The sequence below is a fragment of the Eleutherodactylus coqui genome, chromosome 4 (assembly GCF_035609145.1).
Source record: "Eleutherodactylus coqui strain aEleCoq1 chromosome 4, aEleCoq1.hap1, whole genome shotgun sequence".
NCBI classification, from domain to species: Eukaryota; Metazoa; Chordata; class Amphibia; order Anura; family Eleutherodactylidae; genus Eleutherodactylus; species Eleutherodactylus coqui.
Window position 1 is genome coordinate 87,676,974 of NC_089840.1, and position 15,094 is coordinate 87,692,067.

The following is a 15,094-nucleotide window of genomic DNA, read 5'->3' on the forward strand; positions in this document are numbered from 1 at the left end:
ACCCCGACGGATGTCTTCCAACATCGGAGCTATATAGCCTTAAATCATAATGTCTTCAGAGGTCAGACAGTGGATTGGAAAGGGTTAAACTAATTGGCCATTTCAATAGTTGAGAGCATTGTTGCATGTACAGTAAAAAAAAATGTGCAAATACGCAACGGACATTCAGCAAAACTCGAGCGCAAATATGCGCGTAAATACCCATACGTTAGTGTGATTTCGGCCTCACCTCTGTATCCCTCATTAGTCATGTATGTTTGCTTTGCCATTCAAGGAGGATATCTGAGTCGACTCAGGTTTTAATTAGCAGAACTTTAAATGATATTGTCACTGTGGTTTCAGAATGGGGTCCGCTGACCTACACCCAAAAAGCGCAGGAGTCACCTAGATAATATGTACTACAACTCTCAGCAGCCCCTGCGATTAAAATCCAACACAGCCCCCCACCCCACCCCCGACATTTCACCACAGAATGTGGCCTCCTCCGAGGAAGAGGTCCATATGCATAAGAGGGTGCTTTCATATCTGCATCGGAATATCCAGTCGGAGGTTCCGTCACAGATGTGGCTGAAAATGTGGTTCCGCCCAAAAGTCAGGCAGCTGGACAGAAAGCAAGCGGGGCTGGCACTGCTCGGTTCTGTCTCTGGATGGAACCGTTAAGCAGTGGGGATTTCTTTTTCCTGCTCCCCCAATGGGGCAGGGAAGCAGAATCCCCAACACAAGTGTGAAAGCCCCTTATAAGCCTGTTAGTTTATACTATTTACAAAAAGGATTTATGTTTTATGCTGGGTAGACATAATTCTGGGTGTTTGTTGCCTTGTGGGCAGGTTTGGTATAATGTAAATAAACATGATACACAAACACATAACTAATTTTAACCTTAAGGCCTTATGCACACGGCCGTAATGGGCTCCACAAGCGGAATACCGCAGCTGAGTCCGTCACGGCACGCCCCCCCAAAGACCCCATACTTCTCTCCGGATCCGCTGCGCGAAGTCCCGCATGCCACTCCGGCACGCATGACGGTGGGCGGGGCACGTATTCACACTATACTTTCGCTGTGCTACAGCAGAAGTATAGCGTGACAGGCGGCTTGCATTGACTACAATGGAAGCCGTCCGCACGTATACCTGCGGCAAATAGGACATGCCGCGGGTAATTTCACACTGAGCTACTAGGTTCAATAAAACCGAATAGCTGTGGTGAAAGACCGCGGATTTCCGCCGCGTAAAACGGCCGTGGGCATTAGGCCCAAGATCTAGTAAACTGTTTCCCCCTTTGTGTCCCGGCGGTCATAACTGTTCTTTATTTTTTCATCGATGTAGCTGAGTGAGACCTTATATTTTGCGGGACAGGTTCTAGTTCTCATAGGAACCAATTTCAGGTACATATAGCGCAATGAATAATTATTTTTTATTTTGCTGTGAGGCAATGGAAAAAAGCAATTACACCATTGTTTTAGGGATTTGTTTTTATGGAGTTCGCAGTGTATTTTCTACGGCTCATTAGGATTATGACATCACATTTATAGAGGTTTTATTATGTTTTACTAATTGTGCCCAATTGAAACCCTTTTTTTTTCTTAGAAAAATACTTTTTCTTTGGCACCACATTCCTGGACCAGAGACGTTTTAGTTCTCAGTTGACAGAGCTGTTCAAGAGCTTGTTTTCTGTGGAACAGCATGTAGTTTTCATTGGTATCATTGTGAGGTATAATTATTATTGGGTTGAGGTCTAATTACTTAATTGTTCTTCATTTCTGTTTTGAGGAAGAGAGTTGAACAGAAAACACCTCTTTTGGCATTTTTTTCTTTATGGAATTTACAATGCTGGATAAATAATGTAATGTTTTATAGTACGGGTTGTTATAAATGCTGTGATACTTATTATATGTATATTTTTTTTTGTTCCTTTTACTTTTTACAAAAATTAAAGCCTTGTGTAAAGGGAAAAAAATGTTCATTTTTAAAAAAATGTAAAAACGTTTAGATGCCGCAGTCAACACTGACTGCCACATCTGCAAGGTAAAAAAGTGTAGAGGAGTGATTAGATGAGAAAATTCTCATCATTTCTGCGAAAAAAAAGACCCATGTGACAATCAGAGAGCAAATATGCCCTGATCAATTGGAGAGGGAGTGATAACAGGAGAGTCACAGCTATTCCCTGCTGTGGGCTCCTTCCTGCTCCCTCTCTTCTCTGCACACACCAACTGAAATTGACAGCTGAAAATGCAGTATTCCTGACCCCACTATAAACAGTGTAGCTCCAGAGCTGTAATTGCTAACAACATGCTTTTGGTGGCAATTTAAAGTTAACAACTAGTCCTCTTTCACACAAGCGTTATTTTAATGCAGAGTAGGCGCGGCAAAAAACTACATATAAAAGAACCAATTGTTTCCTATGGGTTCTATTAGATGGACGATTTTTTGATACGCCTAAAAAATCATGCGTTTTTGTAACACCGACATTTCACTCATGTCAAAAGTTAGGACTTGTCCTATCTTTTGACGGAAAAATGCTGCAGACTCCATAGACTCCCATGGGAGTTGGCCGGCAAAGGGAAGGTGAGGGAGTTTAGCAGGGGCGAACAGTGCTAAACAATGACAGGTGCCTCTAGTGAGGCATTTCAAGTCATTTACATTGTTCTAGTGGCCAAAGGATTTTGGGGCTGCGGCTTCAGTTCACCACAAGATGCCGCAGTAAGCCATGTAAAATCGCAAAAAATAGACACAACTTGGTTGCTGCTTTTCTTTGCTCACGCAATTTTAAGTTCTAATAGTCGCAAATTTTTAGCACGGCTATCGGATCGCCAAAATCACATTCGTGTGCAGAAGGCCTTAGTTTTAAAATGACACTAGAAGCATGCCGATAGCGCTGAGACAGGGCTACAGCTGTTTAGCGTAGAATGAGCTCTGTTTGTCTAAAGCCTGCCCCTCTCCATTCACTTAACGCAGCGGCCGTTCAGTACTGAACGGATACTATTTACACTGAACGATCAGCGTTCAGCTTATCTTTCATTGCTTAGGCTGCATAAAATCCTGAATGATGAATGGAAAGAACAGCCGTTCAGTACTGAACAGCCGCTGTGTTAAATGAATGGGGAGGGGTGGGGGAGAGCGAGGAGATAAGTCTCCTGTAGCCTCCCCGCCCCCATGCTGGCCGCTCTGTGAGCAAGCCAGCATTACTAGCTCCCGTGCAACAGTACGGGAGCAAGTATGTGCGTGGACGAGTGCCGGGCATCATTTGCCCAACATATATCCTTCTCCCACAGAATGAACAAAGCTCGTCTTAAACTGTAGGGAGGGGTAATTGTGTGGGTCTTCTTTACTAGTTCCACTTATATCTATATTAATTACATATCATATTTCTGTAGTTAGGTTACCACTTCTCTTGTAATCAATGCAATGTTTATGTTACATTCGTTCTGGGCTGCAAACAAAACCATGTGGAGATTTAGCACTGGAGTAGTCATGATGGACATGTAAGCTTGCTATACAGGTGGCTACACGCAGGAACAGACAGACAAAAAAGGTCCTAACGTCCGCCTACCAATGGACAAAGGGGACAGGAAAGGCTTGGGCGTCCGCCAACCAACAGACGGGTAGGACAAACAAATAAAAACTGGGCATCCACCAACAAACGGATGGGTGGATTAGACATAGAACAGAGTACAGACATAAAACAGCAACTGACAAACAACCAAAACACTCACCCAGCATACCTGCACGCATAAACAGATGTAATAGATACTATATGAGGTATTGGTTCATAGTTTGGACAAGACACTTAAGCTCATGAGTCCTCGTTGTCTCTTGAGTCCCTACTGTCACAAGAAAACTTACCCCAGGAGTCCTGCCTGCATGTGAGGCAATCGCCCTAATAGGGACGGCCCCACGCTGGAGGACACAGTTCACACCACACAACAGGGAATGCATAACAATACAGAACAGGGCAGTTCATATACCATGTCACCTGCATAGACCTACAAAACACGTCTCTGTTCACACCATGCCAATAAAACATACATGGATACAAACACAAGAGAAATGAGGAAACCAGCATCCTGTAGCCAGAGGAGCTGGTATTTATATGCAGCAGACCAGTGGAGATTGGCTGGCTGGAGAAATCCACATCCAGTGAGCCCAATTATCCCACACCTGTGAAGGTGTGCTCCAGGAACCTCATAGAACAACAGGTCCCAGCAGCACAACCTAACAGTTGCCTTTACTTTGCTTTTCTTTGCTTATGTGGGCTGTAAATCGTGGGGTAAGGTCTTCTGCACACGTCATATTACGACTCTGTTTCATAGCCTTTAGAGGACTCCCATAAAAATGACAGAGAGAAGAACAGAAAAAAACTTTGCCTGCTGAATTGGATGTTGTATGTACAGGAGTATGACTGGATCAATACATACAGCACCCAACATAGTCTTCATGATGGGTAGTACATATAAGCTTGTTGCTGCAGATATGGGTAGGTGTGTATGTGTGATCTGTGTGGTACTCAGTTACAGCTCCAAGAAGCAAGCATCTACTCTGCGTACTTGTGGAACTAGATGCTTTTATAGTCAACTTTATGAAGAAAAGTATTTTATAAGACTAATTTATATATTATATCGGCCATTTCTGCAAATTCTCCTCATGTCTAGCATTTTTCAGCTTGGGTTGTGGCTCCCTTTTTTTTTTTTTTTTTGTACCACATTTCATTTCCAAGAATAATTGCCTGTCAAAGCCAAGTTAGAGCAAAACCACAGTCTGACTAAGGGGCAAAAAATTGTAAAAAATGTTTTGACATCTGTACATTTCTGGTTTGGTAGTTGTACTTCCCAATACATACTGTAGTACTGGCATCCAATTTATTACATGTCAAGATGCCAATTTTTTTATTAGCACGTTTTCTAAACCGCTACATTTACCTCAACAGAAAACTGTCAACAAGGTGCCGCTTTTATACAAATGTGGCATTCCCATCGTTTTGATACAAAACATTTTTAGCGGTTTGATGAAATTAACATATGCTCATAATTTCCTTAAAGAGTAGCAGAAATATCCCCTCCTTGCTCCAGTGAGTTGCCTTGGCTGAAGTACTAAGTACAAAAACTAGAGAGGTGTACTAGATCATTGCGGAGATACAGTGGTACACTGTAATTAGAATTACCCTCCAATCAGAAGCTGAAAATATAATGATATGTAAGTCAGTACCTATAGGGGATGATTACCTGCTTTAGCTTTCCTCAGATTTTGCTCCTTGGCTGCTTTTTAGCTTATTTCCATTATGATGGAGCTGTAATCTATGACTGTTGTCCAGCTGCAGTGCCTAAAGTAGTCTGTGACACTCCCCCTGTCTCATTATTGGGTCAATAGGGCCTTTCATCTGCCTCCTTTGCAGCCCCAACCAATGATTATCCAGGGGGTTTGTCTTCCATTAAATCAGAGTAACTTATAATGACAATGTTACCATACCAGATGTAACAACAAGACTTACCACAATGCAAAGAAGGATCTTGCTGTATTACGACTGGGCTGTAGATCCAGTTTTCTCTTTTCCACTTTATAACATTCCCATCTTTGCACTTCTGAAAATGGGAACTTTGGGCCGTGTTCCACATCCTAAACATGTACATCTCACCAACCAACCCGACTGACACAGAGGCATTCACTTCTTTAAAATGCGAGCAGCCGAGTCTCACGTTGCCACCTCCCGCCAGTTTGCTGTGGTTCTCCAATTTGCGACGTTCTTTTAGAGAACCATTGAGATAAAATCCCATTGATTTATCATTGCCATTCCATATAATGCACATTTCATACCAAGTTTCCAGGTTCAGTTTTTCGAATACACTTATCTGTGTGCCAAACATCCATATCTTCAAGCTGCTGCTATCACCAACAAGACCTAATTCATAGGTATCGATGGGAGAAGTAGGGAGTTGGTATGTGAAAGCAGCCCAGGGATCAGAAGAAGCCAGTTTTAGGTAGGTGCACACAGTATATTTCGTCAGCTCGGGGACGGGTGTATTTAGAGTCATAACTTCCAAGCATGGTGCACTGAAGACGGCTTTGTATTCAAATTCAGTAGCAAGAGCTAAAAAAGAAAATGTAGGTTAATATATGGACAATGTTTATATTTTTTTTAGCAAAAAATGCATTAAAATAATACATGCTCCTAGCTATGCCTTGTATTAAAGTTGGTCATATAAGGTTAAAATAAACCTATTCTGATAGTCTTTGGACAAAGACCCACACCATACTGTAATGCTGGATGTTAGCACCAATTCCGTAGTTGGTCACTAAATATTCAGCACCATGGCTGAGCTGATGTTATAACAGCCGTAAAGCCTACAATCTCTGATGTGCTTTGCCCATCGCTGCATTTGCTGTCACTGACCAGTCTAGATCTTGCAAGATCTCTGCTAGAGATCTCAGAACGATACTGAGCATGATCACCAGTTGTAATTATTCCCATTGTGGTCATATCATCTGCAAATTTCAAACTCAAGTTCCCTTCAAAATCAACCTTGCAGTCAGCCAGAAGCGTAACTAGAATCTCCTGGGTTTGGATAGGTACTGTTTCTCCTTGAGGAGAATACCAAGATGCCATGAGGATACATATAGGCCATGCAATCCTCCTCTGGGAAACAAAGAGATTGTATAATGCCTAGAAGGGTCAGTGATCCAGGGAATATTCGGATGGCAAGTCAGAAAGAATTTTCTTCCCTTAAATGAGGAAAATTGGCTTCTAACTCATTGGGGTTTTTTTTGCCTTCTTCTGGATCAACATTGGGGAGGGTAATAAGCTGCACTAGATGAAAATATGTCTTTTTTTTAACCTATCATACTGTGTTACTATAGGCCAGTGTCGGAAAATTTAAAAAGCCTTGAGGCATGACTAAGGATATAAGCCAAGGATATAGGAGTTTTTGTTATAAGGAAAAGACACCCATCCAGAAACAGATGTTTCGAGGTTATGGCTGATTGGGTAAAAAGCTTGTGATATCACAGGCTGCCCATTAAAATCTCCACAAGTCAGATTGATGGATCTGACAACTTCCAAGCATTAACCAAAGATTCCAGGGATCTGCTGTAATCACTGGATGGATGCCCTCGATAAGTCTTCAGGGCTTATAGGACTCACAATACAGAAAATAAAGCAAGTTATGCGCTCCTTTGCAGGGAGTCCCATCTATTATGCCTATTTGCCTTGATAGGGCATATGGACAGGGGTTGTCTTCAAGAAAATTAAATCTGTTTTCAAACTAGAACAATTTTTATGTTTTTTCATAGTTTTACAATGTTCTAAGGACTGGTTTTGTGTCATCTGACTAACTTGTTCATTGCAAGACCTGAACACTGAGCTACATAGACATAACTTCTGGTGACGATCTGCCTTGTCTCATGGGACTAAAACATCTTACCATTTTATGTAATCAAAAAAGTTTGCGATCTACATTACGTTGTTTTATGTGAACTGATGTAATAAGTGGACACCATAAGTGTAAACTGAGAACTCGTTTTTACAGAACTCTACAAACAACGTCTTCAAACACTTTAAGTCAAAGAGTCATTCATTCGTACCCCGCTCCCAGATCTCAAAATGGAAATTGTAGAGCGGCACATTTAGTTTAATTTCCCATAACTAGATCCAAAAGCCACGCAGTAATTGAATGCTATAATTTCCTTTTAAAAATGTGATGCTTGGAGCTTATTCAAGCGATGACAAATTCTAATTAAACATGAAAATTTCAGTTTTTCATAACTATATTCAGAAAAAAAAAATGAAACTAAGAGTCCACATTTTTATAAACACTTTTAATGACCGATGTAAACAATGCTGTTTTATTTTCTGCACAAATTAGACAGCAGTCATCTAGTATCTTTCTAGTGTTAGGGTGGCTTCATATCTACGGCACAACCTTCGGCCGTAGGTTCCGTCGCAGATGCGGCCGCAAATGCCGGAAGGCAAAGTGCTGCACTAGGCGGCTGGGTGGAAAGTGAGCGGACTCCATTATAGTCAATTGGATCCGACCAGAGACGGAACCGTTTGGCCGCGGGGATTCCCCTTTCTGGTTTCCCAAACGGAGCAGGAAAGTGGAATCCCCAACGTAGGTGTGAAAGTATAATATAAAACATTTCACACTGGATTTGTGAATGGGATATCTACAATACATAACTATAGTGAATTAACTAAAAAAACATGACTTTTAAATATATGTTTACAGCCTCATTTATTTCATGACCCCTTCATTAAGGTATCAGTGAAGGACCAAGACACCAGATCCCACCAGCTCATCTACAGTAGATGCTATTAATGCTTATGGTAGGAAAAGCATTTAAGAAATGGCCGAGGTTTACACACAAGTTATATAATTCACGCTTGGGCCATGAATTTATATCACCAAAACACTGATTATAGTGAACATACGGGACGGGTTACATGGAGCTTATGGAACCTAATTTAGGCTTATACTGAACTAAATCCTGACATTTCTGCTGTAGACAAGTTAATATGTCAAACGCATCCGTCATCCTACATGACTTTTTCTTAGTGTAGGTTAACACGTAGGAAAGGTTTCCTGAAACCCTACATTCCTTAATGTTCAGGCATTTAAAAGGCGGTTGCTGCATAGAGGTGCAGTCACTGCGTGATCAGAAAGGTAGGTTTAGTCATACTGTCTATGCCGTATGGTATTTCTCCACCCGCAGTAACCGGAGCTTTACGCGCATAAGTAGCCACACTCCTTTGTTAGTCACAGATTTTGAAATATATCCTCTATTGTCCACAGATATGACATATTAGTCCCCTCCTGCTTACCTGCAGGCATAGCACAGACAGGTGTATATAATAGGTAGGCGACAGGTTGAGTGACAACTTAAGATGACTTGCTGAAGCTAAAGTCTGCAATATCTGTTTACGTTCAAGAACTAGTCACAGTCACGTTTTTCTAAAGCGAGTTGCGGTGCAAACATATCTACAAATACATTATATATATATATCTGCTCCCCTGGACTAAATGTAATTAATCTCCGGTAAAAGATTATTTGAAGGACTGGACAAAGTTCAAGTGGATATTGATTAAGTGCCGTGCCGCACCTAGACTCCTCCAGACTCCCCTTCACAGTACGGCACTTTAGCATTCTTTGCATGGGTGTATACCAAAAAAAACTAAGATTTGTGCTTTCTAGAAACAGACTTTTTTATTTTATTCATATAAATCAAAATCATATACCTTACACAAAGAGCAGAAACCACCCAGATGTTATAAGGGTCCTGCTAATTATTACTCTTCATTAATTCTTTATGTTGATATATTTCCTGTTATTCTGAGTAAGATGCATTATTTCTGCACACATTTATAGCGGAAGGTGGCTATTACAATGAAAAGGACAGAAAGTCTCGACTGCAGAGCTTGCACTTCTTACCTATTTGTGAGCTGGTCAGAATGCACATCAATATACATAGCGGCTGAGTTTTCTTTAATTTCACGGGACAATGCTTTGTTTTGCCAATTATTGCACTCAGGAAACCAAGGAGCAACATCCTGAAAAACATAAAGCACACATCGGAGGTTACCTTCTAATGTGTCAGTCACTGGAGAAATACTTCACAGAGAGGATTCAGAACATCTGGCTGAAAAGGAAAGATAACATTCTGGGAATAGCGTTCCCAACCTCTTCGCATAGGCATATTAGGCGTTCAATAAAACACACTAGGATTGAAAAGCTAATTTCAAGCTACAGTCCTGTTATAGCTGCTCTACACAATAAATGGCAATCATCATTAAGTTAGTAGACATGGGCAGGGATCTGAGAAATGCCCCGTGGAACTACGAGAGCCACTGTGCCATGCAGTCCGTCACATGGATAAACACGTCCAATTATTCAGGTAATGGGCACCATACTTAACGATAGACTAATACAAAAATATACAGGGGGTGGACAAAAATATGGAAACACTATATGAAATGCATGCCTTAAGTTAGATGGGATTATAAATCATATTTCAATAAAGACACATAAAGATCGATTTTAAGTGGAGGTAATATGACACAGATGCTGCTGGGCAGAAATGAACATCTGCCTGAGCAAGAAGGTTCCACTGGTCAGGGGAGTGAGCCACTCAGCTGCTGTTACCACCTGGCTCCCCAAACCACCCAGAGCAGGGCAAGAGGTGACGTAAACACAAATTTGTCGGGAAAGTTATCAGCCAATCAGGGGTCAACAGGGCAGCTAATCAACAGTGCTAATCAAAACCCCATGCATTTCGTAAAGTGTTTCCATATTTTTGTCCACTCCTTGTATAAGAGCAGCTATACCACTTCCCATCTGGAGAAGGGACTATGTTTCCTGAAATACATCCTATTTCCTGGGCATTTTACTAATAAAGGAGAAGTTGGACTTTCAGTTTGGCTTACGGACTTATTGCGTGCATATAAATAGGGCATACAAAGTGTGTCAAGTCCCACTGATTCAGGGGTGCACCATGCAGGCTTACAACCTAAGACACCACATACAATTCAGCCCAGTCAAGTGAACCACACTGGACCGTCACCCTGGGCTCCTCCAACATCTAAAGCCAGACTGCTTACTGCAAAAAACAATGATAAAAGCAAGGTACTAGTTAACAATTTGGGCAAAATATATAAGTTTGAAACCTACATCAAGGGTCCTGCTTATCCTGCAAGACCCTACACTACATGTAATATCTTTATAAGGTATCGCATGTACTACTGATATCTGCAAGCTGTGAAAATGATCTTATGAAGGCTTTACGGTTTAATTAACCCTACAAAAAATAATTTATTATTATGTATTTAATATTGATCCTCGTAAGCCTATGTGGGAGCTTACAATGCTTTGTGCATGTCCTCGGTCTTCTTGAATGCCCCATATAGCTCATGTTCTTGTCTACTGGGTGTATTCAGCACTGAGTAATAAGATCAACAGAAATGAGTCCCGAAGTAGACGAGTAATAAAGGAGACAAGCCTATCGGAGCGGCTCGAATAAAGACTCTGGAAGACTCCCACGACTGGTGTCATCACCGGCTTCTGTTCCTCTCTGGTCCAGAACAATGGGTGTCTATAACAGCGGCTTTGTCCTTTAAAGAAAGGAATCTGAACTGTTCAGGTTCACCCAGAATGTCAGCAGAGAATAAGCCTCATTATAGCCCTCTTCTAACTGCTTAATTACTGATATGCAGCATAGTCAAGGTCGGAGGTAGCCCTGTTATTACCAATGCAGAATGCATCTCCGTGCGGGCAGGATGGTTTTATCATCTGTTTTAAAGTAAATCTACAGCGATGAAAAAAGCATGTCCTTATAATTACTTCATCATGGGAATTTTAAAAAAAAATCAAATCAGGGCCCCTTCACAGGACTGTATTTGCGCACGCAATACACAGAGAATAGAACCCATTGATTTCAGTAGGTTCATCGTCATCACTCGCTTTTGGGCGCTCATGAAATGTGCACAAAAAAAAAACATTAACAAAGCATGCTCTATTTTTATGAGCATTTGCGCACCAAAGGTCCCCATAGAAGTTACTAAATAATCGCACCATACGCTACGCAATTCCATGAAGGAAAAAAAAACACATCTGGAACTCATTAGGCTAAGCAGTCTTTGAAATCATGGCCGGGCGGGGAGGTCCCATGCCAGTCCAAGGGAACCAGCCCTGTGAGCGCAAGAAGCACAGTAATATGTGCCCAAAAATGCACGCAAACAGCCACATTCACGGAGCAAATGTGCTGCGCTTACACAAGCATCTTTACGCATAGGCTTGTGTGAAGCCACCCTCAGGCTAAGGGCACACCAGGGCACACCAGTCTGTGTACTGTCCAATATACATGGACACAGCACGTTCACATGCACTGGCACGTCTTATTTTGCGTCATCACTCTGCCCCCTGGTGACGTCATTGAAGGTCCTACAACATATATAAAACACAGAGTCTGACCGACAGAAGAACAACACAGTTAGGGCTCTTGAAAAGAGGAGGACAAAAACAGCAAAATGAGAATATAACTAAACCGCTATTATGTCAGACACAACTCAGCAGTCCTGACAAAACACACTGACCTGCCACCACCACAGAGATCCGGTGGGCTGAATGACCTTGGTGATGTCACTGCTGTGGGAGGAGCCAAGCTGTGTGTGTGATGTGTGGGAATCAAGCTACTGTGTGTGTGATGTGTGGGGATCATAATGGATGTACCATGTAGCAGAGCTGTGTTGTGCATTGCACCATCAAAAACACTGCTACTATAATTTCCTAATAATTACTGGTAGGCTATAATGGGGCCAAGTGCTGTCCATAGAATTACACAGAGAGCACATAGCCCCAAAATCTGCCAGAAGGCGTGATTTCGCTGGCGGTAAATTGCCGCCGAATCACACCATCTAAAGCTTTCCATAGCGTTGCTATGGAAAGCGCCGGCCCTGTGTCCCCGAGCAGAGAATCGTTGAGATTCTCTCGGCTCGCAGACGGCAATTCGCAGCATGCTGGAAATTACCGCGATTCTCCACAATTGGCTGACCGCGGAGATTCGTCTGCCGTCTCCTGCTACCGGGCAGCAGCTCCCGCAGCAGAGATTCGCTGCGGGACTTTGCAATGCCCGTGGACACAAGGCAGTGTGCAAAAACCACCATCCGTGTCCTGTGTGATGTTCCAGACCCCATACATTGCATGCCCTTCCTAGAATGGGTTGATGAGACTTAGAGGAGGATGGGAACCTTAAATGTACAGTTTATTCCTGAGAGTCAGACAGGAACAGATAGTTTGGTGTTAGATTCGCCATCAATCAGTCCTGGTTACATCCTAGGATAGGTTTCTTACAGGCTACAGACCACAGCGATTTTGATCATTTCCTGCACCGCCTCTTTAAAGGCCCTTTTACATGGAATGTTATCGTTCAAAAAAATTGTTCAAACAAGCGATAGTGAATGATAATCGTTCGGTCTTAACTCACTCACCGTTGGCTCATTCACTTATCATTCAGTTGAAATAACAATTGTTCAATCGTTCTCATTCACTTCTACAGCGAATGTAAAACTTCTCATTCGACTGAGCCAACGATGTATCTGCCTGTATGAACAGGACACACGAGCGAACTCTTTATTATATGGTTAGCGTAATTACTTTGGAGTTCAGTTCGCTCCTCGGAAAAACAGTTTAATAAACGGAAGGCAATTTTCATCTATTAATTCATTAAGTAAATTTGGCGTTAACGTCTCAGTCAAGTCCAAAGCATGAGTCACAGTGACTTCTTGTACGCTTTGTTTTACTAAAATGTACAAAACCGCACTTATGAGCATTATTATGGCAGCGAAGACACAATTATTACCGCACATGACAGCCAGGATGACAAGTCAGAAGCTGCTTTTACACGCAGCAATAAAGCATTCTTATAAGCAGACGATGTCAGAGTTCGCTCGTTCTTTCGTGCTGCCTGGGAAATCATTCGCAATTGCGTTGACATATAGTTCAGTCGGTACATTCAGTGTATGGATGGGCAGGAAAAAGAGGAACAGATTTCCTTGCGGGAGAAGAGCTCTATGTCCACACAGGCTAGCGGAGAACCGTTGGCACACCGCAGACAAACACAATAAAGCACGCAGTTTTATATAACCAGGCCAACAATTAGTCGCTGACCAAATGACCCCTGTTTCCTGAGTAAAATTACAGCCAAAAGAGCTTAGAAGAAAAAGAACACTTGGAAGAAAATCTGAAAAAGATTACATTTATGGGCAAGAGATAGCCGACTTGCAAAAGTTTACAAAATTGTGAAATACTGGCAATATTGTTTAAAATTAAACACGTTTGCAACCACAGAAAGCAAAATGATATAGGGGAAGGAAAATCTGCATGGCCATCACACGTCATGGCATTAAAGGGATCCTCCCACAACAAATATTGTTTGTAGTTAAACCATTACTTGTAAGAATTTTTTTGTATTTGGACTTATTAAACCAAAAGATTTCTCTCCCCAGATATTCCAGGACTAAAATCTGAATAGCGCCACCTGCTGTTTCTATTCCTTGTCCTCCTCAGTAATTGTTCCAAGGTGGTCGCACATGCTCAGTCTTGCTTCCTTCTCTGCTCCACTACCGTGTTTCTTCGAAAATAAGACCCTGTGTTATATTATTTCCCCCCCCCAAATAGGCGCTAGGTCTTATTTTCAGGGGACGTTTTATTATATTTAGCTAGCAGGCTCAGTCCAGGTCCATCGCACTGCTCTCCAGAGCTATGAAGTGCATCTTGCAGACTTCGGCCGCCCACAGAAGACCACTTCCTGATTACGGGATTCATAAAAAGCGATGGCTCTGATTAGTTCTCAAATGCTGCTTAGTCAATCAATGCAGCGCTCGATGAACCAATGTGATGGCTGAGAAAGGCCCAATTGGGGGCCAAAACGTCACCTTTTTCTGTTGATGCTATGGGAGAATGGAGCGCTTTTTGTAAATTCTTCACATCCATGGATGTTGCCACGTTTTTTCATATTTACAAACACTCCAGGTGGCTGCTGCATCATTTAAAGGGCCTACCATAACTATGGTTAATTATATGTGCTGCTGGTAATTTTTTCTGATCTATTCTGTGAATAGGTGAAAAAATACAATTGAGGGAATACCCCCTTAAGGCTTCATTCCCACGTTTTCACGGCCGATATATGCTACCATCTGGGGTGTAAAAGCTCGTGAATATAAACGATTGTGCGATAGAAGCAGAAACCAAAAATGGCAACAGCACGCAAAATAAATTTACTATCAGAGGTATACATACCTATAATCTCACCACATTAAATAATGCAAGGTTCTTAGTATATAATTTGATCAAATTATATACTAAGAACCTTGCATTATTTAATGTGGTTAGATTATAGGTATGTATACCTCTGATAGTAAATTTATTTTGCGCGCTGTTGCCATTTTTGGTTTCTGCTTCTACTGTATGTTGCAGCCATGGTTTAACGTGCACCTATACATTTCTATTGGGATATATTTCCAATGGTTAGTGCTAACCCCTTTTTCCCTTTCTAACGATTGTGCGCACGTTCACATGGCCTGGGCCCGGCGCATATACGCCGAGGCTGCCATGCT

At 41.9% G+C, this 15,094-nt stretch overlaps 1 protein-coding gene across 1 annotated transcript in view; it reads right to left on the reverse strand.

The window, feature by feature from the left end:
• ADGRG2 (adhesion G protein-coupled receptor G2) overlaps positions 1 to 15,094 on the reverse strand; it is a 142,437-nt gene that overhangs the window by 109,436 nt on the left and 17,907 nt on the right. The window contains exons 2-3 of the mRNA XM_066599835.1: positions 9,417 to 9,535; positions 5,485 to 6,081 (exon numbers count right to left, since the gene is read on the reverse strand). Coding sequence (XP_066455932.1) covers positions 5,485 to 6,081; positions 9,417 to 9,534 — 715 coding nt within the window. The 5' untranslated portion in view covers position 9,535. The remainder of the gene's footprint in view (positions 1 to 5,484; positions 6,082 to 9,416; positions 9,536 to 15,094) is intronic.